Source organism: Gopherus flavomarginatus, chromosome 7 (assembly GCF_025201925.1).
Source record: "Gopherus flavomarginatus isolate rGopFla2 chromosome 7, rGopFla2.mat.asm, whole genome shotgun sequence".
Taxonomy (NCBI): Eukaryota; Metazoa; Chordata; order Testudines; family Testudinidae; genus Gopherus; species Gopherus flavomarginatus.
Window position 1 is genome coordinate 59002608 of NC_066623.1, and position 27974 is coordinate 59030581.

Below are 27974 nucleotides of genomic sequence, written 5' to 3' on the forward strand. Positions count from 1 at the left end.
GATTCCCTGTGGCTGTGGCATGCAGTCAACTGTCAAGTACCAGGTGGCCATCAAAGTGTTGGTCGAAGCAGAGAGTTTGTGACATGCTCCAGGCCCCTCAGCAAGTAACTGATCAAGGCAGGGTTAAAACAGGGCTTCCTGACTTCCCAGGGCCTGCTTCCTCCTGTGAATGGCTGAGAGCTGAACATGGAGCAGGTGTTTGAACATGGAGCATTATGGCCCCTAAGTCTCTTCTTGTCTAGTTCCAGCCAAAATAGCCTGCTCCCTGTAGGTTGGGGAGAAGGGTAGAGCCATTTGGATAACCACTCTGTGATGCAGGAGAAATGAAAACACTGGCTGCAGCCCAAGCCAGGAGTACGCTTGATGCCAGCCAGCCATGTCATCTCTGCACAGCCAAAAAGTAAACTATGAACAAGGCCAGCATGGAATGTGAACGTGCCCAGTTGGGACTGCTGCTCCATCTGCAGCACGTGCCACGTGCCCAGAGCTTTGCTGGGGCTTGGCAAGGGGGGGGATCTATTAGCGGGAAAGTCCACGCGGCCCAATTCACGATAGTGTGACTTGGCTCCCTGCTGCCTATGCAACTTAGCTGTGGCTTTGCTTTTACTGCCGTAATTTTCCTCTGTTTAAACTACCAAACTGAGCATGATTAAGCTCAATACAGATAAATCTTCCTGTCCTTCCTTCAGCCCCCCCAGAATCACCTCTTTTCCCTTCTGCCTCCATCACCTTTGCATTTGGCCTGTGCTGTAGCTGTTTTCCCGTTTCCTGCTCTCTATGCTTCTCTCCCCCATAGCAGTACACTCTGGTAAGGGCTGACTTTTTTTTTTTTTTTTAATTTTTTTTAATACCAGACAGAGAGTCTTCCTCTTCCCTTCAAATCACTGACCAGGGAAGCTTATTCACGGGAGGCCAGGGTCCCTATCACCATGGCCACCACTGCCTGCCCCCTCATTCCACACATAAGCCATTAATAAGGACATCACTCTGCTCCAGCAGCATGACTCACGCACAGGTCACCTCTGCTCCAGAGCAGGGGGATAAGAATAGAACTCAGTTGTGTGATATGTAGGGTCCGGTTTCCCAGCAGGAGCAGCCCCTGGTGCACCAAGAGCTCATCTGGGGACTTCTTTTGCTCTTGGGAAGCATGGGTGCAAGGTTGCCAAGGTAACTGAGGGGGTGCACACCAGAGCCGATGAGGGTGATGAAGCTGGGATGGGTAAAATGGGAGGACAGGAGGAAGTGTCACCCAACCCCCCACAGCTGGTGCAAGGGTGTGCCAGCAACGTGCCACTAACCATAATGTGCTGCTGATGTGGGAGTCCCAGAGCAGTTTGGACACTGGAGTAGGTGTCAAACATTGGGCAGGGCCAGCAGAAGACCCCAGTCCCTACCCCAGAGTCTGAGGGGCGCAGGGGTTTACCATATGCTCTAGAACATGTGATTTCCTGTGGGCACCTGCAGAGAATGTTGTCATGCTTCCTGCACCAAAGGTCTCTGTGCTCTGTAATAGGAGGAGGGTAAGGGCTGTGCCCATGTCCCACACCAACCAGAAGAATCGCTTGTGTCTCCTGGACAAGGCAGTTCAGGTGTGGCTGTCCAAGCGAAGCATTTGGGGTGCAGGTGTCAGGTCAGGCGATGTACAAAACATAGCTCCATCACCCAGCTCTTCTGGCACACGACAGTGTGCCCCATTGGCAGAGCTGAACTACCCAACCAAAGGAGAGGGTGTGGGGGGAGTGAGCTGTTGGTCTTGATTTTGTTGAGCAGCTTCCATAGCCCATTTGCCATGGGGAGGGCTTTCTGAAAGCGTCGTGTACACAGCCTGGCACCTCTCTAGTGAACATCAGCTTTAATTTTGTCTTAAGAATCTGGCTCCACCATGGTGGGAGTTTTTTGTGCATGTGAAACTGCCTGTCCTCGACTAGAGCCAGGCACAGTGCTAGCAAAACACGAGCTTCCACCCATGTGCACGGCAGTGCCAGTGCACCCCAGCCCAGCTAGCCCAGTCCTCATCCCTCAACACTTTTTTCCTGCCAAAAGTTTCGGTTTAGACAAATCAGCATTTTCTGGTGGAAAAACACTTAGTTGGAAAATTCATGTCCAGTTGTCTTCCATGCTGTGGCCAGTGCAGGACTACTCCCTGCAGTATATTTGCCAATGCTTTGACCAGTCCACTTTTAAATAACTGAACAATGGGGATTCCGCCAGTGCTCCTTGGAGACCATTCCACAGTCTGCTATTTCTGCCTGTTAGAATATTTTCTTGAAGTTGAGCCCAAAGTTCTTTTTGTTTAACTTCATTCCATGTTACTAAAACAACAAGAAGTCCGGTGGCACCTTAAAGACTAACAGATTTATTTGGGCATAAGCTTTCTTGAGTAAAAAAACTCACTTCTTCAGATGCATGGAGTGAAAATTACAGATGCAGGCATTATGATGCTGACACATGAAGAGAAGGGAGTTGCCTTACAAGTGGAGAACTAGTGTTGACAGGGCCAGTTCGATCAGGGTGGATGTAGTCCACTCTCAATAATAGATGAGGAGGTGTCAAATCCAGGAGAGACAAAGTTGCTTTTGTAATGAGCCAGCCACTCCCAGTCCCTGTTTCAAGCCCAAATAAATCTTAGTCTTTAGGGTGCCACCGGACTCCTTGTTGTTTTTGTGGATACAGACTAACATGGCTACCCCCTGATACTTGATTCCATGTTACTGAAACCCCTCGGATTAATCTATCTTCCTACCATTCTTGTTGTTTGTAGCCCTTGAATACTTTATAAGGGTTTGGTGTATCATACAGTACTTTCCCCTCCATCATTGTGAAGCCAGACTGTGCGCACTTGGTTCTTCCAATCAATTCCCACACATCCTCACAACCCTGCCCTAATTTTTCGTGTCCCTCTCTCTGAATTTCCAGTTTGCCCCCATCAGTCAGTTTATTGAAGTGCTGCATGTCCCAAGTTATATGGCGAGTGTCTGAACTGAGACATTGGTGGGATGAGGAGGAGGGGAACTCCTTGCAGAGGAGTGTCTGGCGATCTCCTACCCTGGGATATGCCTGCCATTTGGTGTGATCCAATGGGAAAGACCAAAGGCTCTTTAGAAGAGTCATCCCTGGCAGAGATAATTTAGCAGTATCCAGAGTGGCACAGTACTTCCCTTCTCTCTCTCTCTCTCTCTCACACACACCCTTTCCCACCCCAATTCAGTTCAAACAATGTATGGGCCAGTTCCTTGTGCATTGTGTGTATTGTTATAGCTGTGAAACATCTGCCTTATGGGGGACCGTCCATGTGAACCTGTCAGGCATGTGGCAGGCTATCATAACCTTAGTCCCAGATTTGGACCTTAGCGTCCAAAATATGGGGGTTAGCATGAAAACCTCCAAGCTTAGTTACCAACTTGGACCTGGTACTTGCTGCCACCACCCAAAAAATTAGAGTGTTTTGGGGCACTCTGGTCCCCCCTGAAAAACCTTCCCTGGGGACCCCAAGACCCAAATCCCTTGAGTCTCACAACAAAGGGAAATAATCCTTTTTCCCTTCCCCCCTCCAGGTGCTCCTGGAGAGATACACAGACACAAGCTCTGTGAATCCAAACAGAGTGACTCCCCCTCTCTGTTCCCAGTCCTGGAAACAAAAAGCACTTTCCTCTTCACCCAGAGGGAATGCAAAATCAGGCTAACAAATCCAACACACACAGATTTCCCCCTGATTTCTTCCTCCCACCAATTCCCTGGTGAGTACAGACTCAATTTCCCTGAAATTTCCCAGAAAAGAAAACTCCAACAGGTCTTAAAAGAAAGCTTTATATAAAAAAGAAAGAAAAAACACCTACAAATGGTCTCTCTGTATTAAGGTGACAAAATACAGAGTCAATTGCTTAAAAGAATATTGAATAAACAGCCTTATTCAAAAAGAATACAAATCAAAGCACTCCAGCACTTATATTCATGCAAATACCAAAGAAAAGAAACCATATAACTTACTATCTGATCTCTTTGTCCTTACACTTAGAAACAGAAGACTAGAAAGTAGAAACTACTTCTCCAAAGCTCAGAGAAAGCAGGCAGACAGAAAACAAAGACCTTAGACACAAAATTCCCTCCACCCAAAGTTGAAAAAATTCGGTTTTCTGATTGGTCCTCTGATCAGGTGCTTCAGGTGAAAGAGACATTAACCCTTAGCTATCTGTTTATGATACAGGCTAACAGGCCCCTGCTTGGCACCATCATCGTATGGCCGTGCCCTGCAGTTCCGTTGCTGAGATGCAGAGTACGTTGCCTGTGTGCATGTTACACTGGGGTGGGACATGCAGAGACATGGTGAGTGAGGCGTTAAAAGGGAAAATAGGCCTTTGTTTTGCACTGCAACTCTCCCAGCACTGTGGAGAACCTGGAAGGGCCTGGTTGATTCTGGTCCATATCCATGCGCTGCTTAGCAGTGAGTGAGTTAAGGGGCCAATTAGACACTTTCTTATCTGGGCTGCCACCTCGCTTAATTAACTCATGAAATTGATCAATCTCTTGAGGGCTTAATTATATTGGATTGGCTAGAAATGGGCTGGGGCACAGGTCCTCCCAGTGAGCATGCGTCTGAGGGGGCTGTGACTCAAAGGGAGATGGGGATCGTTAATTAAATTTGATCACACCAGCTGCAGCTAGTATTTTCCCAAGTTAGGTAATCAGTGCTGCCCTGGGGAAAAGTGAAACTGACAGACACCGAGCAGGGATGTCTCAAGTGGACAGGCTGCCTGGAAACTGGGTCCATTGGCCGAGGGCCTTACAATGAGTGGCTTTTCTGTCCTCCCTTTGAAGCAGCAAGGACCGGGTCACTGTAGGAGACAGGTAAGGCAAATCCTATGTTCCAGCAGAGGCTGGGAACAGCATTATAATGGAACTACTCAAAGTTCCTCAGAGAGATGGAGTCTAAGGACTAGGACTCTGGGGGCCTGGGCTCTGTTCCTAGCTCTGACACATGACTGATGTGTGATCCTGAGAAAGTCACTTCACCTCGCTGTCTCCTCTCACACCCTGTGTCCATCTTGTTTAGTCAGATGGTGAGCTCTGCAGGGCAGGCACTGTCTCTTTCTGTGTGTATGTACCTATGTACAGGGCCTTGCACGGTGGAGTCCTGATCGCATGTGTGGTTGACAGGTGCTGCTGTAATATAAGTAAACGACTCTGTACTGCTTCCTATGTTGTTTTCCTCTCTGATTTCTCCCCCTCAGGGACAACCCACGTGTGGCCATGTGGAACTTCCTGCTCCAGTCGTCTCCTCTCAGGCGCATGTGACTGTGGCACCATTTCAGCCATTTTCAGTGTAAGTGTCCAGCTAAGCTACCCATGACAACCCACTTGTTCAAGGTTAAACATCTGGGTAGGTGCTGAGAAAAGGCCCATCTGAGCCCTGTGGTGAAGAGAAGACTTGCTCCTCGTGCACTGATCCCTAAGTGCTGCTGTAACAATAATACATAAACGGTTTGTGTGGGCCAGCTTTTGAGGCTATCCAATAGCATGCAGTGCAACCAGTTGTAAATATTGTAAGACTAAATAATACTTAACAAAGCTGTGCATTCCCCCCAGAAGCAACACTGAATTATTTGCAATCTCATGATAGCTACCATGTCCTTCAAAGGTTGCTCTCTCAGGGGGCCGGGAGGGGAGAAGGTAACTTTTTTTGTAACCCTGGAGGCCAAATGCCCCTAACAACAATGTTGAAAGCCCCATTCTGTGCCCAGGGCCCCTGCTGACTTCAGTAGAGCAATTCACATGCAGTGTAGGGGTACGTTTGGCTCTGAGACGCCACTCAGCAGTTCATGCCTTGCTGATTTCCTTGGGGTGGTTGGACTTTGAAAAACATCCACTTCTCTGTGCTTCTCATTAAAATATGACAAAAGTGGCAAAGCAGCTAGTGGGCAGGGGAACTGGCTCTGCTGCTGACTCGCTGTGTGTGACTCTGAGCCTGTCCCCCTTCGGTACAACGGGGGTATCAATACCTGCATCCTGGAGGTGCTGTTTGGCTGAATTCATCTGACCTGCTGAGGCACTTAATGAGCCAGGGGCTGCAGCACTGTCAGTTGCACCAGGGCAGCCATCGTGCGGGAGTGGCAGTGAGACAGACTGAGCAGCAGTGCCGTTCACTAGTGCCTTGGGAGCTTTGTGCACCAGGCTGCATGGCTGGGCTGAGGGAAGGGCGGGCACTGCCAGACCCACTGGGACAGGGCTGCCCGCACTTGCATCGTGTGCCCAGCAATGTACTGAAAAGTGCACTGCTCGCGTGTGCTGAGCCAAATCCTAGCCCTTGCGTGAAGCCCAGATAGGCCAAAGGAGGATGGGGGGAGTCCCCATGGAGCAGAAGGAAGGGGAATCCTCTCCCCAAGCCATCAGGCTTTCAGCAGCCCTGGCAGCTGCCCAGTCTTGCCCGCACTGAGGTGTAGGGGGGAGCCTATGTGGAGAACCAGAGCGAGTGGCTGTGTGTGTCACCACGGCCATCGCAGAGTGATCTGATGGGCAATGGAATTGCAGGAAACAGCCATGGGTTTTTTTGCCCTGGCGAATTACTGCAGAGTAAATGTTATGCAATGTGCACAGCTCAACTCGCGTAGATCTTGGGTCCCTGGACTCTGCAGCATAGCACAATCACTGACCATTCATTCTTAGACCCAGTAGTGGGATTAAGCCAATTAGGGCCCTGATTCTCAGAGGTGCTTAGCACCTTCAGTTACCACTGACATCAACTGGAGGAGTTGGTGCTCAGCACCTCTAGAAATCAGGTCCAAAATGCCCAACACCTGCCTATCCAGGTTTGAATCACTGCCCCCTGGTGGCTGATCAGAAATATTGCATAATGAACAAACGGTCTAATCTCTCTTCCCATCCCTTGCAGGTCCAACGCACCCTTCAGTGAACATAAGTACCCTCTGTTCACTCTTTCAGCCCTGTCACTCACTTCATGCCCTCTTTGCGCTGACTTCCCTTCTCTACAGCACTTTTAATGCTGGATGGTGCTGGGCTGTTGCAGAGAGGCTAAGGGCTTCCCCCAGGCCTGCTGATGCCTTGGAGCCTGCTGTGCTCTGGAGTTTGGGTTTGCAAAGGCTCTGTGACCAAGTCAGGCTGTACCTTTAGACTTTCCCTGCTGGAGCTCTGGGTTTGAATCTGGCTTCATGCTCCTCAGTTCACAATTCAAGCTCAGTTTGGAGGGATCTTTGTCCTTAGTCCTTGTCAGAAATTCTTCATGCAGTTGAGCTTCAGAAGTAGCCTCTGGTCCAGAGCCACCTGCAGTTGGACGAGACTGGTCACACTGCACAGGGACCTGCTTCTTAAGGGTCAGCCCTGTATTTTTCAGCTGGAAACTTGCTGACCAACCGGAGGCAGCAGGCAGTAGCTTGAGCCTGCCCTCTTCTGGGTATATGGAAGAGCTGCCTATGTAGCTGTCAGAGCATCAGCCAAAATCTACTCCTTCCAAGCTTAACTACAGTCTCCCAGCTTGTGTGCTGTTGAATTAGTGCCACCTAGTGGCTATGTTGGGAGGATGGAGCCTTGACTTGCTGAGTGCCCTTGGGCAAATCCTTCCAGCTCAGTTCCCTGAGCTAGATCAAGGGGCAGTGGGCTGCAAGGGTTAATTAGTGTTCCTTAAGCACTTGGAGACACCTGTGTGAAAAGGGTTATGTATACAAGGTACAAGAGAAGGGCCTCCTGCTACCCTCCTTGCCTAGTGCTGGAGAGTTGCATTTAATTGGTCACAGTGCTCTCCATCCTTCTGTTTTTCAGCGGTTTCTTTGACTAATGCCATTCATTCTCCCACATGCACAGAGAACTCTCTGGGATTGATTCTGCAGCCACTGAGCTACCCCCATGTAAAGTCAGCGGTGGTTGCACGGATGCAGCAGTAGCAGAATCAGATCCCCTAACTGGAACCACAGCAGCTGACCACTGTTCTTAGCTCCCTTGAATTTAACCCACTCCTTTCCTTGCACTGCCTTGCAGAGTTTGATGGAGAATCGGTCGGATGACAGCAGGAACTGTTGTTATCACCGGCGGAATACTAGCAACCGTGATCCTATTGTGTATTATTGCAGTGCTGTGTTACTGCAGGCTACAGGTATGTAACTACACTTCTGGGGTGCGGTACCTGTGCTTTGCAGTTACCTGGACAATGCAGGTGAGTTTCAGGAATGCTGTGCAGGACACCGGGTGTTGTGATTGTTAATCTTTGCTATGTTCCCCCTTTCCCAGGGAGCTCCACAGAGTGAAGGCTTAATTTCTTTTCCTTTTTCCTGGTGCTGGATGCAAATCCTGGGGGTTGAGGGTTTGAAGAGCTCACAAATTAATTGGAGGGGTTGGCTGGTTTCACAGGTACTCCTGTGTAAAGTAAACCACTGGGTTTTTTTCCCTAAGATTAGCGAAAAAACCCTTTTTATACATTGAAGTGAACTTGGTGCTATGTGCTCAGGGTAGAGGCAGAGTTCCCCACCATGCCCAGGTTAGGCTGCCTCAAATTTTCTGGACTAGATTTTTCAGTTCCACTTGTGCTACTTTGCACCATGTGCACATGGGTGGCAAGTTTGTAGAAATTTTGGTGGTGCCCAGAACCCACCCCCCAACTCTGCCCCCACCTGCCTAAGGCTCTGGGAGGGGGCTTGGGGGAGGAGGTCTGGGGTGCAGATCCTGGGCTGGGGATTAGGGTGCAGGCTTTGGGATGAAGTTTGGGTGCAGGGTGCAGGCTCCGGGCTGGGGCAGGGGGTGGGTGTGCAGGAGGGGGTGAGAGGTGCAGGCTCTGGGACGGAGTTTGGATGCAGGCTCTGGGCTGGGGGTGGGGGCATAGGAAGAGGTGAGAGGTGCAGGCTCTAGGAGGGAGTTTGGGGGTGGGAAGGGGTGTGGGAAGGGGGAAGGGGTGCACCCTCTGGGAGGGAGTTTGGGGATAGGAGGGAGTGCAGGGCTGAGGGCTGTGGATGAGGGATTCATGATGCAGGAGGGGGCTCAGGGCTGCGGCTGAGGATTAGGGTGCAGGGGGATGAGGGTTGGGGCTGAGGATGAGAGGTTCATGCTGCGGGGGGGCTCAGGGCTGGGGCAGAGGATTAGGGTGCAGGGCTGAGGGCTGTGGGGCTGAGGATGAGGGGTTCATGCTGCGGGGGGGGCTCAGGGCTTGGGGTGAGGATTAGGGTGCAGGGGGGATGAGGACTCTGGCTGGGGATGAGGGTTTGGGGCATTGGAGAGGCTCAAGGCTAGGGCAGGGTAAGGGCAGCCTGCCTTGCTATTAGTGTAGGGCAGGCACCAGGACCCTGGGGCAGCAGACAGCAGTTCTGCCGGGAATCGCTCTACTCCCGCAGCATGAGCAGGCAGGGGAGAAGCGTGCGCTGCTTTCTGTCAGGCAGGGACCCAGTGAGGGGGGGTGGTGGCAGGCGGGGGCTGGGACCTGCTCCAGGCAGGGACGCGGCAGGGGAGCGGGGAGACCCGCGGGGGCCAGAGTCCGATCCAGGCAGGGCCGGGGGAGAGACCCAGCTCCAAATATTGCTGGAGCAGGGCACCTGGCCCTGAATATTCCTGGAGCCCGAGCACCGCAAACGTATATAACCCGCCGCCTATGCATGCGCATGGCACATAGTGGCTGAATATTCACTGTAAGTGGCCAGCAGAGGCCTCCTTTGGCAGAGGCGGTCTCTGCACTGTTGTAAAACCTCTGAAGCTGGCTCCTGTGCAGCCATCTCTTCCCAAAGCAGAGGGTGTGCTGAGGAGAAAGGGGGATATGTGTTCAGGTGAGGCGGAGCTCCTGTGACAGTGTATCAGGCCCTTTGAGGCCCCTGCTTGAAGCATCATGGTCCTACCACATCCTGCCCCAGGGAAGAAGCAGTGAAGGTGGCTAGAGAGGCTTCCATATGAGGAGAGATTAATAAGACTGGGACTTTTCTGCTTGAAAAAGAGCTGACTAAGGGGGATATGAAAGAGGTCTATAAAATCGTGACTGGTGTGGAGAAAGTAAATAAGGAACTGTTTTTATTCCTCCTCATAGCACAAGCACAAGCACTAGGGATCACCACATGAAATTAACAGGCAGCAGGTTTAAAAAAAAAAGGGAAATATTTCTTCACACAGTGCACAGTCAGTCTGTGGAACTCTTTTCCAGAGGTTGTTGTGAAGTCCAAGACTATAACAGGGTTCAAAAAAGAACTAGATAAATTCATGGAGGATAGGTCCATCAATGACTGTTAGCCAGGATGAGCAGGGATGGTATCCTGTTTGCCAGAAGCTGGGAATGTGTGACAGGGAATGGATCACTTGATGATTACCTGTTCTGTTCATTTCCTCTGAAGCACCTAGTATTGGTCACTGTCGGAAGACAGGATACTGGGTGAGATGGACCTTTGGTCTGACTCAGTGTGGCTGTTTTTATGTTCTTAAGCTCTTTGCATCTCCTCTCAAATGGTTCTATGTGGAATTCCTGGTAGTTGACCATTATCCTTCAGCCCCTGCTGAAGGACTTTCATTGATGAAGAAACATGGGGGGAGAGGGGAGGGAGAATGACCATGAATCCTAAAAATGTCTTCAAACATAGCCTGTGTCCAAGACCATGTGTGTGACCCTCTAGGAGCCTTTGTGCACAGGCATATCTGCATAGTATGCCATCCTCTTGCTAACCAAAGCCTTTCCCTTGTGCATAGTATTATTGCTGCAAGAAAGATGAATCTGCTGAGGAAAAGGAGGAGGAGGAGGAGGAGGAGCCTGATCTTCCCACTCGCTCATATCTTACGACCTGCAATGCCTGCAACTCTCGCATCGTGGACGGGCAGGGCAGCCCAGCACCACCACCCCACGAATTTAACCAGCAGGGTGCTCGGAACTACTGCCCTACCTGTTCCCCGTACGGCTCGCCCTTTTACATACGGACCGCTGACATGGTGCGGAATGGCGGTGAGAGGATCACCTACACGCCCGCGTGCTACAAGGAAATGGGGCCACCCATCAAAATGGCAACCCTCCAGAGTTACCCGATGACCCGCCGTGGTGTCATCCATGAGACTTTTCCAAACCCGAGGGCTATTAGTACAGACGTGTAATCAGCATTGTCACTATCTCACAGTGTGCGCCAATGAGACGGCCATCGAGGGACGGGGGCTCCATTTATTTCAGTGAGGTTTCTTGCAAAGGAGAGGAGCCCTCAAACAAACATCAACAGCTAAGTGAGAAACCCAGCGTGGTCCGGATGTTGATCTGTCCAGATCACTGTAAGCTTTCATGGGACATTTGAATGAAGAGCTTGAACGTGGTGATTTCTGAACCTATCACAAGTGTAATTATTATTCCACTGTATCTACGGAAGGGACTTGTCTAATGAGGGCTATGTACAGTACAGACTAACTTAGTTATCAAAACACTTGTGACTCTCCTTATTCCCTTGAGTCCTTAATAAGGTCTTTGGTGTCTACACTAAGCAAATCCTACTTGTCACTTTCCAAGGCAATATCACTGGCCTCCAGTATGGATGAACTGAGTACATTCAGCGAGAGCAAGACGTCATTCTGGGAGCTGTCGGCCCCAGCAATGGCTGCGGCATTAGAAAGGAGGAAGAGAGAGAGGGTGAAGCTCCAGCCAGTGTGCCGGGAGTTCTAACACTCTTGATGAAAGCTAATAGAGAAGCAAATAAACAGATAGTTCGATCATTTTCTTCCCTTCGTATCACATTAGTTGCAATTGAATGCTAGTGTCTGTAAAATAGAATAACCTCTCCCTGGCTACTTTAGATAATTATGAGGGGGAGAAAAGGGGACTAGTGAAATTACTGACATATGCTAACAATGCAGATGATGATCCTGCTGCTGCCAAAAAAAAAACAAAAACAAAAAACTTTAATCTTCACAGACTTTTTTAGGAGTGGTTTAATTTAGAGGCATAAAAAGTGCAAGGTTTTATTGAAAGGAAAAATTGCACTATTAAAGAATGAAAGCTTTGATCTTCTGCAGTGTGCAAAGCCCTGAAAGGCCCACTGCCATCTTCTGGGAAACCGAGGAATAGTCTGTTTAGGACGGATTCTGCTTACAGTAGCAATAGGGATGGAAAAGACCTACTAGACCGTGACCTTGGGGTCATGACCACCAGTGGGGGGAATCACTCAGACAGACAGGTCTTTAGGGGGCTCATGATTGCCTTTCCTTTCTTTGGGGCTAGATTGGAAGCCCAGACCTACTTTCTGGGGTAACATGGGGTCACCGCATGAAAAATGTTGACAACCACTGAGCTAGACCATCCAGTCCACCTCTCTGCAAAATGGACATGGAGATTATGTTTTACTCCAATACCAAACTAGGTAAAAATTACTAAAAAGGCACATCTGTCATTCTGATCCACTTCCATGGCAGCCAGCTGCAGGGTCCCCAACACACGGTCCCGTGAGTGCAGGTGGAGAGTACAAATTGGTTGCAGATGAACCTATAAAGCTAAGTTCCTGCTGCCACACAAATTTCCTTAGTGATGATAGCTAGAGTATGTTTAACACACGACCATGATATTTAGGCAGAATTATTTAGAACTATAAGTTGTGACAGAGGAAATAGTCTAAATCCATGAAAGGTGCTGGACTGACTGACAGCCTTTATATTCTCTGTTTATCCACAGCTGAGGCATGACATGGTGCTGAGACATAGCACTGCTGAGAGCTGCAGGATCCACATTAGCAGGTGAGAGGAAAGTTCACTCTTTGGCGTCCCTTCTGAGACTGCCAGTGAGGGAGCAGATTAGTGCCAAACGTGATGGTGGTGCATGTGACGTGAGTGTCTCTCTATCAGGAACCAACCTGTTTGGTGTAGATAATTGAACGGCCACTGGTCGCCTGCTGGTCTGTATTTGAACCAAGACCTTAAAACTGAAAGACTTTGCATCCTGATACTCCGTGGCCCTTAAGTCATTCTGTCCTCACTGCGACCCCTAAATAGAATATTCTCCAGTTCTCCCTCATATGGCAGTTGCCTCTTAAGTGTCTTCTTAACAACCCCGGGAGAAAAAGCCAGCTGATGTTGGGAGGGCGGTAGTAGCAATACAGGCCTCTGACCCCAAGTGTTCAATAGCCCATTGCTCCTATTGGCTTCCTATCCCAACCAGCAAACTCCCCTGGTGATACAGTCTGATAGGGTTTTCCTTGGTCTAACTCAGCAAGTCCTATCCTTTCATATGCTAGTACCTGCTTTAGCTAGCCCTCCAGCCTGAACTTAACCTCCACAAGACCTGCGGTGGTCAAAGTGCAGCCCATGGGCTAGACAAAGCACTGCCTCTTAAATATGAAGGGATGGCCCAAGGAGACTAAAGGCCCTAGCATGCAATGCTACCTCTTCCCAGTGAAGGTTGCTGGAATCAAAGTGGTGCATTATATGACAGGCTGTAGGCTCTGTGGGTCACACCTCTGTTAAAAGGGAAGATAGCTGTGGTTTGCTCCATTGTACACACATTAAACGTGACCCATAGGCTTCTAGCAGGCTAATGTGGCCCTGAGTGAGGCAAAGTGGTCTGAGGTTGGTAGTACACTGCAGCTGAAGACCCCCATCACACATGAAATACTAAACACATTTTGCACGTGTGCTGGAACATGTGGATAAGTATAAAAGTGAGAAATACACAACTCAAGTGGGAGCCCAAAATGTAGCTTCAGAGCTGCTAAGGGGTGAGGGAAGGAACAGGGAAGTCAGACTTGTTGCTCTACATCTTTGTTGCTCAGCTGTGAATACAGAGTGAATGTCAGTAATAAATGAGGACTTTGAACTATCAAGCGGGCAGTTTCTCTTCTTTGATCAGGGCCAGGCAGGTTTTACACAGTGCTGCACTGGAAGCCATCTTGGGGCACATACGCCCTCCCATCCATTCCAGTTCTGCCCCCCTTCCATGCCTGAACACACATGCGCAGGAAATACAAATGGATGGGTTATTGCTTTACTGTCAAATGACTTTTTTGTTTGAAAATTGACCTTGTGGCTGGAGGGTACAGCAGCTGGCCTAGCTGCTGCCAGCTGTGGTACACGCTTGGCCATCTCTTGCTGGGACTCCTTGTCACATCCCTGAAGCTCTGGGTGCAGACCCAGCAGGAGTAGGGCCACGAATTAGCAGTGTGGTGGGGAAGAGGAGCATCTCCTTGGTGGTGATGGTGGGCAGGGACCAACCTCCCACACTACCCAGGCTCTGGTTGCTTTGGAGGAAGTTCTGGTCTCTCTCTAAAATCCTATAGGTGAAGAGGGGACTGTTGTTGCTGTGAGTGCCCAAGGAATCCTTCCTAGCTCAGCAGGATGTTCTACAGGGACTGGCTCTGTGACGGAGCACCCCAGGTGGAATGGCTTCTGTCATAGAAAAGGGGTTTATGGTGGAGTCTATTTCTAAGGGGATCTTGCCCCTTGATCTTGGAAGGGAAGTGTGGTGTGGCAGCCATCAGGATGCCTTACTCCTACATGACCGGCAGCAGGCCTTCCTGTAGTACCAATGGGAGCACAGCTTCACCTTGAGCACCAGCACGCAGTTGGCTGTCGTTTTGTCTTCACAGTCTTCTCCTGGGGAGCAAAAGCATCCACAGCAGCGGTTAAAGCAAGGGCTTGCCCCCAGGCCTGAGCTCCCACCCCCAAAAGCCCTCCCCTTTACCTGGTGCCTCCGTGGGGCACACCTGGAGCTGGCATGTCTGCTTGGCATCGGGTTTGAAAGCTGGGTCACAGCCGTGTCCCAGAGCATCTCCCTGGTAGCACTTCACCTCTCGGAGCCGCAGGCCGGCACCACATGTCTTACTGCACTGTCGGAAGCAAGAGGGAGGAGAAGCAAGCTGTAAGCCTGGCGCCTTTCTATCATCCCCCCCACCCCAATCACTCCTCTTGGGCCCCCCACCAAGGCAGGGACTGTTCACAGAGGGAGTTCCCACTTCACTCCACAGTGAGTCCCCAGCCAGCCTCTCATGTAATGGGGCTTGGGGGAAAACTACTGTTCTCTTCCTGCATTTCCCTATGCCCATTACTGACTGATCCCAAGACACTTGCACTTCCTCTTCTGGCTGGCTCTCAGCATAAGAGCTAGCAGCTCAGAAATATCCCCCAGGCCGTGTTGAGAGTTGTACAAGCTGAATAAAAGGGATGGTCTCATTAACTAGCATATCCTGCATTCCCAGTGCTATGCAAGTTGCACAGTGCCTGGAGACCTGGCCCATGCTCTGGGGCAGACAGTCTAAGGCCTTGGCTACACTGGTGCTTTACAGCGCTGCAACTTTCTCGCTCAGGGGTGTGAAAAAACACCCCCCTGAGCGCTGCAAGATACAGCACTGTAAAGCACCAGTGTAAACAATGCCCCAGCGCTGCAAGCTAATCCCCATGGGGAGGTGGAGTACGTGCAGCGCTGGGAAAGCTCTCTCCCAGCACTGGCGCTGCAACCACACTCGCACTTCAAAGGCCTGCTGTGGGAGCGCTTCCGCGGCAACGCTTTGGAGTTTCGAGTGTAGCCAAGCCCTAAGGCGGGGTGGCCAACCTGAGCCGGAGAAGGAGCCAGAATTTACCAATGTACATTGCCAAAGAGCCACAGTAATACGTCAGCAGCCCCACATCAGCTCCATGCCCCTGCTCTCAGTGCCTCTCATCCACCGACTGCCCTGCCAATCAGTACCTCCCCCTCCCTCCCCGCACCTCCTGATCAGCTGTTTCATGGCAAGCAGGAGGCTCTGAGTGGGTGGGGGAGGAGCGATGGCATGGCAGGCTCAGAGGAGGGGGCAGGAATGGGTGGAGTAGGGACAGGGCCTGTGGCAGAGCCAGGGGTTGAGCAGTGAGCACCCCGTGGCACATTGGAAAGTTGGCGCCTGTAGCTCCAGCCCCGGAGTTGGTGCCTGTACAAGGAGCCACAGATTAACTTCTGAAGAGCCACATGTGGCCACTCCTGGTCTAAGACCTTCAGACCACCGGTCGCTCAAAGGGCAGCAGAAGAGTAACAAATGAGTGGCAGAGGGCACTGGTGATGGAGGAATTGACCCTTTCCCTGTTCAAATCCACCCCAGGGCAGGTGGAGACTGAAACTGGCTACCAGCCAATGACCCTTTGGTGGCCTATGGGTAACAAGTGTGGTGGTTTCCATCTACCACCTACTGCTGAGGCACATGCGTTGCAAAATACCTCCTACCACACCCATGTGCTTGCTCATCAGCCCCCTGGTGGCAAATTCAACGGAGATGCCAGGCACAGAATAGTTTCAGAAACTGAGCTCCCTTCTCATCCCTGGAGAAGGGGCCTTGCAAGGCAGGGCTGGGGCACATGGATGGGCTATGGAGAAAACTTGCTCTGTTGCTGCCTCTTGGGTGGCCAAAAAGAATTCCCGTCCCTGGGCCTGTCAGTCTGGCCCCGTTCACTAGCATTAAACACACCGATTAAATTTAATTGAAAGGCAGGAAGGAAGTTGACTCCTGGAGGGCAAGGATTTGCATTCTAGTCTATGGGGCATGACACCCAAGGGAGATGGGTACCAAGACAGTCACCTTTACCCAGCACACTGGTAATTGGTGTCCCTACTCCTGCTAGGTCTGTACTCGGAGCCCCAGGGATGTGAGCATGTCCAGCCCTCTCCTGCTAGCACCTGAAAGGAGCTGGTTTGGTAGTTCCAGTCAGACCTAACTATGCCACAGGCACAACGCGAAAGTAGAAATTCTCCAGGCTCCCTTGGTATTTGTCTTCCTCTGCAGCAACCTGGGGTGTAGGCTTGTCTCCCCTTCCCCCCTTGGCATTTGTCATTTCCATTTTCCTGCCAGCTCCTTCGATACCCACCTCCTCTCTCTCACTCCCTACCTGAGACCAGGAGGTCGTGAACCACGTAGAGCAAGGCCTCTTGAAACAGGCCGCCTGCACCTCGGGTTTCTGGGAGGCATTGCAGTGCTTTTCCGGATACTCCCTGTACATGCCATTCTCCAGGCCAGCACACAGCACGCTCCTGGTCTTCACCCCCCGGCCACAGCTGGCGTCACACTGGAAAAGCGAAAAGCAAGCCAGCTCATTCATGGCTGCTAAGGACTGCTACACCCTAGGCATAGGGCTCAGGCTGGTAGATGTGCTGGCCTTCCATCAGGGGCGATTCTTGCTCAGAGCAATTCACAGTACAGTCTTGAACAGGTCACTTACCATTTGTGCTGCTACTGACCCAGCTGCTGTTGCCAATGAAAGTTAGCAGCCTCAATACCTTTGAGACACTGGATGTTAGTGTCTGTAACTGGCTTTGAGGTCCTTAGCCACAGAAGAGCATCTGAGCTACCAGGCTAAAAGTAGCAGTGTAGCCACAGTAGTATGAGCAGTGATGGTGCAGGCAGGCTGCCCCAAGTACATACCCACGGGCTTCAGGCAGATCTGCACTCGGGGCAGCAGGCCCATGCTACCACACAGCACTGCTATCCGACGTAAGTTACTGCGAGTATGTACATGTGCTGGGAGTCATGCCCCAGATCAGGATGTAGATTTAGCCTTCAGGTACGTAGTTGTACCCAGATGCCATGTAAGAGATGGATATTACAGTGCATTAATACATCAGTCTTGCTGAGTGACGCATTTCACACTCCTGGATCGGGACTGAAGGAACACAAGGTAGGTTTAGTTGGAACGGGCGCCATGCCAGTGCAGCATGACATGGTGCTCTATCAACATGCTTTAGCTTGTAAGACAATTCTTACATCGTCAGTCATGCAGTAGCAAGAGTCCAGGTCTGTTCTGTGCCCTCTGCGTGTTCCTAGCTGTCTCTGCCAGCATGACTGCCACCTCTGTGCGTTGCACCGCTTTTCACTCCCCCTTGCCACAGCCAGGGGGAGGGAGCTGGATTGTAGTCCAGCTTAATCACCCTCCAGCTAGACTTGATCACCAAGGCCTGCTCAACCCCAGCAGGGGACATGTGAGAAGAAAAGCACTCAGCTTGCCTTGTGGAGCTCAGACTGAGTTCACAGGTGCTGGCACTTAGAGAAACAGAGCTTGTAAACCCAGCTGCACTGCGGTGTGCGAATTGCACAGCAGGCAAAGGGAGGAAGGGGTTAATGGACTGTCCTGGCCTCGGGAAGTAAAACAGCCCCAGCTTATTACACCCCTCAAGCCCTCAGCGCTAGCCAGGAGGTGGGTTTAAGCAGGCTGCTCAGACAAAGGGAGAACAAGCTTTAGGCAGGGACGGCGGGACCCTGGGCACCGAGAGCTTGAAATGTAGAATTATCAAGTGGCTTCCCTGCTTCATATCCCTGCCCCAGCTTAAAGGTGCTCAGCCAGGGCTGGTTCCAGGCACCAGCATCCCAAGCAGGTGCTTGGGGCAGCAATCTGCAAGGGGTGGCAGTCCCTGTGTTTTTGCCCCCAGGCAGCACGTCGAATTGCCGCCGCGGATGGCGGGGGCAGTCCGTGTGCTGTTAGGGCGACTCGCGTGTTTCCGTGGCAGGGGCAATTCGGCGACAGCTTCTATGTTCAGCTGTCCGCAGCGGCGCAGCTTCTGTCTTCCAATTGAAGACAGAAGCTGCCGCTGAATTGCCGCCGCTGCGGAAATGCACATGCTGCCCTAACGGCACACGGACTGCCCCTGCTATTCACGGTGGCAATTAGGGGTGCTGCTTGGGGGCAAAAACAGTAGAGACGGCCCTGTGCTCAGCACCTGGCTGGTTCTGCTGGGCCCCCAGGGCATCTCTGTGGTCCTGTAGCAGAGGGTGTGTCCCACCAGGCACTGGTTCATTATGTCCCTCACTCCTGTGTGCTGCTCCTGCCCCCAGCCATCACCCCCCAAGGGGACAGCACTCCCTCTCCTCCCCAGGGACCATTCCCCTGGATTCTCAGCTTCCCCAGAGCTTGTGATTTGATCCTTCCGTGGGCCCCAAATGCTCTCCCTCCCGGAAGCTCACCCCGCCTCACTGCCTTCTCCCAGCCGCTCAGTGCTGACACACAGGCCCACTGTGCTTGTAGAACAGCCATGTTGGCTACCCAAGGCCCACAGACCCCTTTTCTCCCCCTGAGGGGGCCAGATGTCTGGAGTCAGCCACTCCAAACAGCAGGCAGGTTGAAGTGAGGCCACTCCAGGCTTACCTGGTCCCATTCCTGCTCCACCCAGTGTGCAGGGCAGTTCTTGTCCCCACAGGGGTAGATAGCCAGAGGCTTGACAGCCGGGTCACACTGAGAATCCGAGATCACCTTCCCCTCCAGGTTGCGACACACGACAAAGCGGCTCATCCGCCCCTTGCCACACGAACCTGAGCACTTTTGGAGAAATAAAGGGCACGTCAACATGCCAGTCACTGAACAGCATTGGCAGGAGTGGAGGGAGCACGGTTGAGTGGACAGAGTAAGGGAGTGGGAGGCAGGAGATGGGAGTTCTGGTCCTAGCTCTGATGCTGACACGCTGTGGTTAAGGGCTGAGGGCCTCAGCACAGCCTCCTTAGCTCAGGAGACGCAGTAGCTTCCTTTCTAATCCCTTGTTTACAGGTACTCATAATGGTCCCAAACTTTTGAGCTGACCTTTTCCAGGCTCCATTTGTGCCTGGAGGGGAATGTTTGTTAAAAGTCTGAGCAAAAACACCTCAGCCACTAGTGTACAATGTAAACTGTCTGCGTGGGCGATAATCCCGTAATCCGCTCCAGGGGGAGGAATTCCGGACCCGTAATCTGCTCTGCGTGTGAGGTGGATTCTGGTCCCACAATCTACTCTAACGGGTGGCAGGGTGGATTCCATCTCCACGTCCATTCAGGCCAGGGAAAGAGAAAAAGCAGCTGGCCTGGACTCACCGGTCCCCAGTCAGAGGCAATCCAGCGCCGGTCACAGGGTGGGCCTGTGCACTCCTTCTCACTGACAGGCTTCAGGGCCTCATCGCAGAAGCCTGGCTCTACTGAGCAGCGTACCTCCCTCTTCATCATCCCCTGACTGCTGCATCGAGCAGAGCACTGTAGCACAAGACACCAAACTGTGTCAGTGAGGGGACAAGAGATTGGGTGGGGGGAGAGAGAAAAGATGCATTTTTCTTCCCTAGACTGAAGTGAGTGCTGGTGAGAAGGGAAGACTGGTCCTGTGGCTAAAGCAGTAGCGGGGGAATCAAAATACTGGAGTTCTAGTCCCAGCTCTGCTGCTGGGTGGCTGCAGGCAAGTCACTTCACCCAAATGCCCCCAAGTTTTGGGTGCCCAGCGTGAGTCACCTTGGGCTTGATTTTCAGAGCCTCTGAGTGCATTCAGCTCCCACCAGCAAACCAGAAGTGCTGGGGCCTGGCACGTCTACAAACCAGGCCCAAGGCGTGTTGAGTTGACCACCAAAAATCAGTGACCTCTTCTGAAAGCATGGGGCTTAGCTTCTCGGTACCTCAGTTTCCTGAGCTGTAAAATGTGGGGGATGGGGGGTGGTAGTCTTGCAGGGGTGCCCTGTTGCTAAATTCACTGAGATGATCCTATAAAAATGCAAATTGTTATACAAGACAGCAGAAGAGGTAGCAGACTCCATGCCCCTGGATTGTGTTAGAACAGGAAAAAGATGGACAAGAACAAGGCTAGCTTCCCCGTGATGCCTAATTACTGTGCCTCAAACTACTCAGAGACCTCCTCAGCACTACAGGTAGGAACGAATCTACTTGCTGAAGGCAGTTTTCCTCTGGTCATGGGCCACTCCCCAGTATAACATGACCTATGGGGTAGGCCACTGCACTCCATACCTCTGACCACTCAGAGAGCTCCCACAGGGGCCCACACGCCTTGTTCTTGCACGCTTTCCTCTCCATAGGCCTGGCCAGCCCGGCAGACTCACACAGCTCGTCATAAACAGAGCTGTCAAAACCTGGAGCCAGCATCTTCCAACAGCGCACGGTCCGGTACTGGTAGCCCTCCCCACAGGTCCTGGAGCACTCGCTCCAGCGGCTGGTCTCCCACCTCCAGGTGGGTTAGCAAGGGGAGAGAAGACAAAGCACAGGTCAGAACAAGGCACCCTGAGGGCCACAGACATCAGAGACAGGAGGTATCTGATACAGATCACTGGTGGGCTCCTTTCATCTTCCTGAGTACATGGGAATTCCCAGTGCCCATGTGTCTCCCATTAAAGTGACGACTCTATAGGACAATTACCACCCTGTAATTAACTAGCAGTTGCTCGTTGGTCTCCCACATGCAGCACAGAGACCTGATTGCACATGGGCCTTAAAAACTACACTCCATGGTCCTTTCACAAGCATAAGGGGTTAACACCTGTGTCCCCAGTGTCCAACTGCTCTGCTGCCTAGCATTACTGAGGCCTTTCAGCTGGGTACTCTGTCCTTTGCGCTATGCCTTACTCTGTTGCACAGGGCTGCTGTGTGCTGTTTCAAGGCTGCCCCCTTCTAGCACAGAGGTGGCCGCATATTTCCGGGAGCAGCATGATCCCCATACACAGAGGGCTAGGCGGTCACAGTGTTTGTCTGAGTCAGCAGGAAAGTAAGAGCCTTGCTCAGACTGTGACTGACTTTAGTGGGGAGCGCAGGGACTACTCACCCACTGTAAGCCACTGGGTGGGAGCAGGGGGAGAAGGCTGGGGAGTTGGGGGAGCCCTGGCTCTGCATCCACCAGTCAGCGTAGGTGCACCGGGGGGGAGTGAGTTGCTCCATGCAAAGGAGGTGCAGTAACTTATTCCCCCATCAGAGTAAGGTGGGAGAGGGACAGGGAGACAATGCGACAGAGATACCACTCAGTCTCTGGAGTTCCTGGGGCAGTGCAGCTGTGGGCCACCCCGTCCTCAGGGCAGGTTGTTGAATTGCTCTCTCTAGCCCCAAGCTTGTAAAATACACCTAATGCGTCTGGCCCTGCCTATGAATAGAAATGTCCTGGGGGGTTTTATCCTGACTTGTACAACATGTTAGGCCACCTTTAAACAGAAACTGGCGGATATTCCAGTCTGCTGTAAAGCAATGAACCCGGCCCAACAAACTGAGCTGACGCAAACCCATGGCCTAAGCATTTCCAGGGTCATTCCTTGCTCTGCTGTATCATTGCAGCCACCTCTTTCTAATACTCTGCATTGTGGGTGTTAAGTGACACCCAGTGTCAGAGCTATTGAGTGGGATCAGCTACAGGACACAGAAATCCCACCTATGTCCACCCCCTCTTCTCTCACATGCTTTCTCCATCTCTTTTCCCCTGATTTAGGTTCTGTCTGCACTGCAAGCTGGGGTGATACCCCTGCTCATGTGCACAGACTCACACTGGCGCTCATGGAGCTAGCACGAGTCTAACTAGCAGCAGCAGAAGCATGGCTGAGCCGTGCTGGGTACAAACCCACCTGAAACCATGGGTGTGCATTGGGCGCCTCCTTCTCTGTTGGTTGTTGGCATCCTATACATTATTTTGACTATGAATTCTTTGCCAGCTCCCACCTAGCTCGGTTTCCTGCTGTGCATGCCCATCTATGGCTGTATCCTTGGCTGATTGGGTGTCTTTCTGAGAGAGAGGTCAAGGCTTGAATATCATCACTTACCTGGGCTGGCATTCTCTCCCTGTGCAGAACTCATGAGTGGGTTCTGGGCGGGTCAGGGCATCACAGTACACTTCCTCTACTTCCACTCCATCGTACCGGACACACATGGCATAGGAGATGCTGATGCCTACCGGGCACCAGGAATCTCTCTTAGTGCCTGCTATCCAACAAACCACTTCTCGCTCCATCTATTACATGGTACCTATGTATCTGAGCCTTTAGTGCCATGATAAAAATACAGATATTCGACTGGATCATTATCCAGAAGAGAACTGCAAAGATCAAGCCCCACATGATGAGGCCAGCAGGACACCAGCCAAGACCAGAACTAACACTCCATAGCACAGTTTACCGGTGCCAAAGACAGCCCGATGCTACTAATGGGTTGCTTTCCACCCACCTCTTCCCAGATCCTTTACTCCTAGCCTCACTTCATTAAGGCAAAAGGATGCTGAAACTTAAATAAAGCTCCCATCTTCTGAAGTATCAACGCTTACTCTGACACCACGCTCCAGGAGCTTCAGCCGTGTCAAGAAGTACTCCGCAAACTAGCAGGTCTTGAATGTACCAGCTCCCTTCCCCCACCAAATATACTTTAGCCCCTCCAGTCACCCCACCAGCATGAAACCAACTGGCAAGAGTTGGAGCCCAGCTTTGAGCTATTCACATCAAGGGACGTCACTATTTCCAAGTGTGAATCTACTATTCAGCTGGGCTCTGGTTCTTCTTGTTGGCTTATTACAAGTTTTAAAAGGCTCACCCCAAGCACAGAAACATTCACCCACCTCCCAGTGAGGGTAATTATATAGCTCCTCAATGAAACAGGAGCTCCTGTGACCCATAAGATCACATACTACATGCCCAGGTTCTTCCCCTGCAGCTCTTTCCCATGCACCTTTGGCTGGGGTACAGGAGCTGTGCCTGTGTATACGTTAACCCTTGTTCGTGGTGTAGGCAGATCCTTCATTTACATTTGAAGCGGATTTAGTGCTGGTGAAAGGCACTTGCCCACCCTAGAGAATTGATTCCTCTATTGACTCATGCACAAAGGACAGCACAGGCAGCAGCAGTGCAAGCTTTCACCATCCTGCCCTAGCCATGTGCCTCAGCCCTGGCCCAGACAGGGGAAGGAGAGCTCACTTGCCATTCCCAGCAGCTGAGATTGCCCACAGGGGTGTGAACTAGTGCCAATGGATGCGGGGGCTTTAGGGATGTGGATGCTTCTCCACTAGGAACTGGCTTGAAGACACCAAGTTATTTCAGAGGCCACCAAACCACTTTCAAATAACAACAGCTTCTGGTTGCTGGGCTGGACTATACCTGGGGAACTTCAGGTGAAGTGCTCTACATTTCATTTCCAGTCCTGCGAAGCCATCCAGTCTCCCAGACCAAACCTACCTGAAGTGCATGTGGAGCTGCAGGGAGCATAGGCGGAGACCTTCCACCGGTACATGTCGGCCAGGCTGATGTCATCATGGCCCAGGGGGCTCACATCAAACTCGTTGCTGCAGAGGAGAGGAGCAGAAATGAGATTAGTTTGGGATGCAATGAGTGACGGATAGTGGAAGCCTTCCCCAGGTACTCCAGGGGATGGAGAGGGAACCCAGTGGCTCTGCTTCTTTTTCTTACTGCTCCCCCGCAGGCTTGCATGTATCAGGTTGCATGGGAAGATCTCCTATGGCTGGTGGATCACTTTTGTGAGTGAGTGATCACGTAGGAGGTGACCAAGCCCCTTTGGAGGAGCAGAGGCACTATGGAATGTGTTCTGGGAGTCTGTGATGGACTGACACACGCTGCTGGCTTTGTTTCGTCCCCATCACCATAACAACAGAGGAGTCAGAGAGGGGAAACCCACATGGAGAACCCTGAAGCTACCATGCGAATGGGATGATCAGTCCTCCCAGGATAAACGGCATCCTGTCTTCCCTCAGGAACCCGGCTGCATCTCACCTTTCAGGGCCAGGGGCTTGAAGGGGTTCTGCCGGATGGCTATTCCCGAGGGCAGTGTGGAGGCTTGAGTTGGAACCCAGCAGGGGGTTCTGCACACTTGTAATCATACTGTAGTTAGCTGCCTCCTCCTGGCTCTCTGCATAAGCCTTGGTCTTCGTGCTCTCCAGCAAGTTCATATTGGCAGGCCCTTTGCGCAGCCCTTCTGGCCATCCGGCCACCAGCTCATTCCACAGCCTCGCGGTTGAGTTCTTCCAGCCCATCTTGGCAGCCAGGTACTGCAGTTCCCTGCAAAAGGCAGCGTTTTGTGGGTCCCGGTGGCACAATCTCCTGAAGAGCTGGAACCTGGCTGCCCCAATCCCACTGCTCTCTGGAAGCTCGGGCCTCATCACGCTGTAGGGCATGGCTGTGCTGATGGAAATCTGATTTAAGCTGGGGGCTAAAGGAAAATGCAGGGGCATTAATGAGCCCATAGAGGCTAAAGTAACCTCCCCCTCTGGATCACCACCTCCCCCATCCACCCAGTTGGTACAGTGCCCACTGGCTTCGATGAGAGCAGAGGTGGGCCAATGCTGAGTGCTTCTGTAAGTCCCACCCTTAACGAGCACCTCAGTTACCCAACCACGAGGTAGCCAAGAAAACAAACAAACCCAAATCTGTTTCTCCACCTACTGCCGCTGCCTCCTCCTCCTCCTCCTTGCCCGCTCCATTTGCATGGTAGACTTGTCTGATCTGGAAGCCAAACTTCTCTCCTTCCTCTTCCCTCTCTTCCCAGCCCCAGGGCCCGGCCTGAGTGGTGGAGTTACTCTGGAAGAAGTCCTGGCTGTTGAAGCTCAGGTCTCCATGCTCTTCCCCAGGTGGGAACCGGTCACTGACATCGTCCGAGGAGAGAGACAGCCAAGTGGCATTGAAATCATGCACAGTCCCAGAGTCTGCTGGGACTGGGGCTGGATGTTTGGGGCTGGAGTCTGGTAGATGAAGGTAGAGAGGTGCCTCAAGAGCAGGGGCAGCTGTTCGGAGAGCTGCCGAGGGCACGTGTGGCACAGTGTAGTCATATGTTATATGGGGCATTTTCCCATTGAAGTTATAGTACTGGGGAGAAAACAAAAACCCTGTTAGCTCATTTGCCTGGATCATGTCTAATGGATCAGAAACACATGACTCACACCCTGAAACCTGACCTGGACAGTAAGTGCTTTGTGATGAACACAGAAGAGACAATGTACCCGTGATGGCCAGACAAGACCCCCCAGGAATGGCACAACTCAGCCTCTCCCAGAAGGCATTGCTACAGGGAATGAGGCAGGAGCCCCAGCTATGGGAAAGTTCAAAATTCCCTTGCCTACAGGGCACCTGTGGTCTTTGGGCTCAGAAAGGAGACCGCCAGGGAAGCACCCTGATCTTTAGCTCCTTATGTACCATGGCATTCAGAGACTGATTGGTGGGGCCCTGGGCAATGATGTACTCCAGGCCATCCGCGTGCAGGTTGGAAGGGCGGCGGTACTTGAACACCGTGCCAGCCACCCGGAAGTTCTGGGGATTGTCAATGGCTGAGTTTCCGTTGAAGAAGAAGTGCCCAGATTCATCCGCCAGTGCTGCAAACAGAGGAGAGGGACAGGAGACTTAACTCCAAGCAGACTTCAAGGAAAAGAGGCCAAGAGCAGCCCATGCTGACTTGTATGGAGAAGTACTCCTTGGCCAAGGAAAATCACCTAGAGGATGACACTGTCTTGTGCTCCGTGTGTCGCTGCCCTGAGGGACAGGATACCAAGTTGAGGGTGACCTGAGCTCACACTACAGTATGTCACGTTTCTATTCCAGAACGCTTGACCCCACAGCAGTGTGTGAGGCAGAGTGAACGTGCAACATTAAAGAAAAGATGGTGGTTCAATGGCACAGCGGCTAAATATATAGAAATTTCACCTCCATGGAGCTGGGTTTGTTTAGCCCAAAAGTTGGGCGAAACCCACGATTCTGACCGATATCTACTTTCTAACCCTCACCCCACAAATTCAGGGCTGTTTGGATCCAGTGTTGCAGTGTGAGCCTGGCTTTAGTCAAGTGAATTACAATGGAGGCAGGGCTGGTCATGTTATCTGTGGTCCCCTAACAGCCTCATTCCAGTCAGCTCTCTCAGCCCTTTGCTTTCTGAAAGCACCAGAAATAACACACCAGCTGCGACCCATCCAGAAAGCAAAGATCCAACACAAAGGAGTGTGTGACCTCCTAAACTGAATGGATCGTTCCAGGTGAGAGAGGATCACAGATGGTCTTATTCATCATTTATTTCATAAAGGCTGTATCCATCCCTCCTATGGAAACACCTGCCAGAGGGGTACAGTTATCACGTAAGGGATGGGGCAGGGGTTCTAGAGGAATCCCGAAGTGCAGCTAGAAAGGGTGCAGGGAAGTCAAGTGGGCTCCCTGAGAATCCTGGTTCAGCTGCCCAGTGTGCTGGCCCCGCCCTGCTGCTTCCCACTCACTCTGGAGCCATGCTGCCTTTGGCTCCCCCCCACTGTTCCTGCACCCTCCTCTCCGAGAGGGTCAGAAATGGCAGGGCAGGAGTCAATGCAGCAAGGTGCTGGGGATTCCTGTTTCCAAATCAGACCCTTCCTATGGGGCTCACACCCACTTAAAGCTGCTCCCCAGCACCTTCCCTGCTCCGGTGTGACTTTACCTGCCCCAGCCTGGCTATGGTCATGCACAGGGCCTCCAGCAGGCTCCCCTTGAGCTTTCGCTCCTGCCTTCCTTTGCTGTCAGGGCCTGTCCTCTGCGCACCATTTTCAGGTGCACAGCCGATGCCCCAACTTCTGGCGGTGGTGACGTGCTATTCACACCATGCTTTTCTGTGGCTTACCCAGGATGTTCTCAGTCTTCCGGCGCTCAATGATGAGAATGTCCGTGGCACCGGCAGGGATGTTTGTGATGAACACATAGCCTGGGGAGTGGGAACAGAACAAAGGGTAGGGAAACCCAATGCGGGAGAGAGACTCAGACTCAGGCTGCTCCAGCCTCACAGGTGGCTCAGTGAGGGCACTGCAGCACTGCCAATGGTTTTGTCATGAGTCTCGTGATATTATTGTTGTCCTTAAAGCCCCAGCTCCTGGAGTCAAGTGGAGATGGGATGAGCTCTGCCTTCATTCTTTAAGAAAAAGTAAGTTTCCAGCCCTTGTGGCTGTGGAGAAAGCTTCAACATGTGACCCTGGTGCATCCTAAAGGCTCAAAAAGCAGAAGGCAAATAAAAAGATGCCACATCTATGATTTTTACATAATCCCAGGATTTTAAAGCCAATCTCATGATTTTTGGTGAGCCTGATTCATGCTTTTTAACATTAGGGGTTGACACACCTGGGAGAGGTCAATGGGCTTTTATTATGTTCCAACGGGAGTAGCCAGCGGCAGCAAGTTGGCTCTGTGTCCATGCAGGAAGGGGGTGGTGCCCTGCAACAGCGGGCACACTGCAGAATTACTCTTTTAGCTCCAGAAGAAGGGGTCTTGTTCCAACTCCCCCTTTGGGTGTGTTTGTTTACAGTCAATAATTCTTTTTTTTTTTTTTTTTTTTAAATCCCAGCCTGCTTTGTTGAGGTTGAGCTCCTGCAGACCTCA

The 27974-nt window shown here is 51.7% G+C and overlaps 2 protein-coding genes across 3 annotated transcripts in view; one reads left to right on the forward strand and one right to left on the reverse strand.

Annotated features, from left to right (window-relative positions):
- Window positions 1-5251: 5251 nt before the first annotated feature.
- Window positions 5252-11062, forward strand: FAM163A (family with sequence similarity 163 member A). Its single transcript, XM_050963432.1, has 3 exons — window positions 5252-5320; window positions 7987-8101; window positions 10660-11062. The coding sequence occupies exons 2-3, from the start codon at window positions 8009-8011 to the stop codon at window positions 11053-11055; spliced, it is 489 nt and encodes a 162-aa protein (XP_050819389.1). The 5' UTR covers window positions 5252-5320; window positions 7987-8008; the 3' UTR covers window positions 11056-11062.
- A 5-nt stretch (window positions 11063-11067) lies between these two features.
- The window catches only part of LOC127055762 (ADAMTS-like protein 2), a 46367-nt gene continuing 29460 nt past the window's right edge, over window positions 11068-27974 (reverse strand). Inside the window, exons 7-18 of one of the 2 annotated variants that reach the window (XM_050963083.1) lie at window positions 27226-27306; window positions 25788-25963; window positions 25019-25460; window positions 24372-24807; window positions 23820-23926; window positions 22422-22548; window positions 20635-20848; window positions 19723-19878; window positions 19027-19197; window positions 16780-16956; window positions 14612-14756; window positions 11068-14520 (exon numbers count right to left, since the gene is read on the reverse strand). In XM_050963083.1, coding sequence (XP_050819040.1) covers window positions 14405-14520; window positions 14612-14756; window positions 16780-16956; window positions 19027-19197; window positions 19723-19878; window positions 20635-20848; window positions 22422-22548; window positions 23820-23926; window positions 24372-24807; window positions 25019-25460; window positions 25788-25963; window positions 27226-27306 — 2348 coding nt within the window. In that variant the 3' untranslated portion in view covers window positions 11068-14404. Of the gene's footprint in view, window positions 14524-14611; window positions 14757-16779; window positions 16957-19026; window positions 19198-19722; window positions 19879-20634; window positions 20849-22421; window positions 22549-23819; window positions 23927-24371; window positions 24808-25018; window positions 25461-25787; window positions 25964-27225; window positions 27307-27974 lie in introns of both variants that reach the window. The other variant, XM_050963082.1, reaches the window with a different exon arrangement.

Bases quoted from the DNA above. Each gene is read 5' to 3' on its own strand.
- FAM163A (XM_050963432.1), top strand. From the start codon at position 8,009: ATGACAGCAGGAACTGTTGTTATCACCGGCGGAATACTAGCAACCGTG. The intron at 8,102-10,659 runs GTATGTAACTAC...CCTTGTGCATAG, and splicing joins TGTGTTACTGCAGGCTACAG to TATTATTGCTGCAAGAAAGA.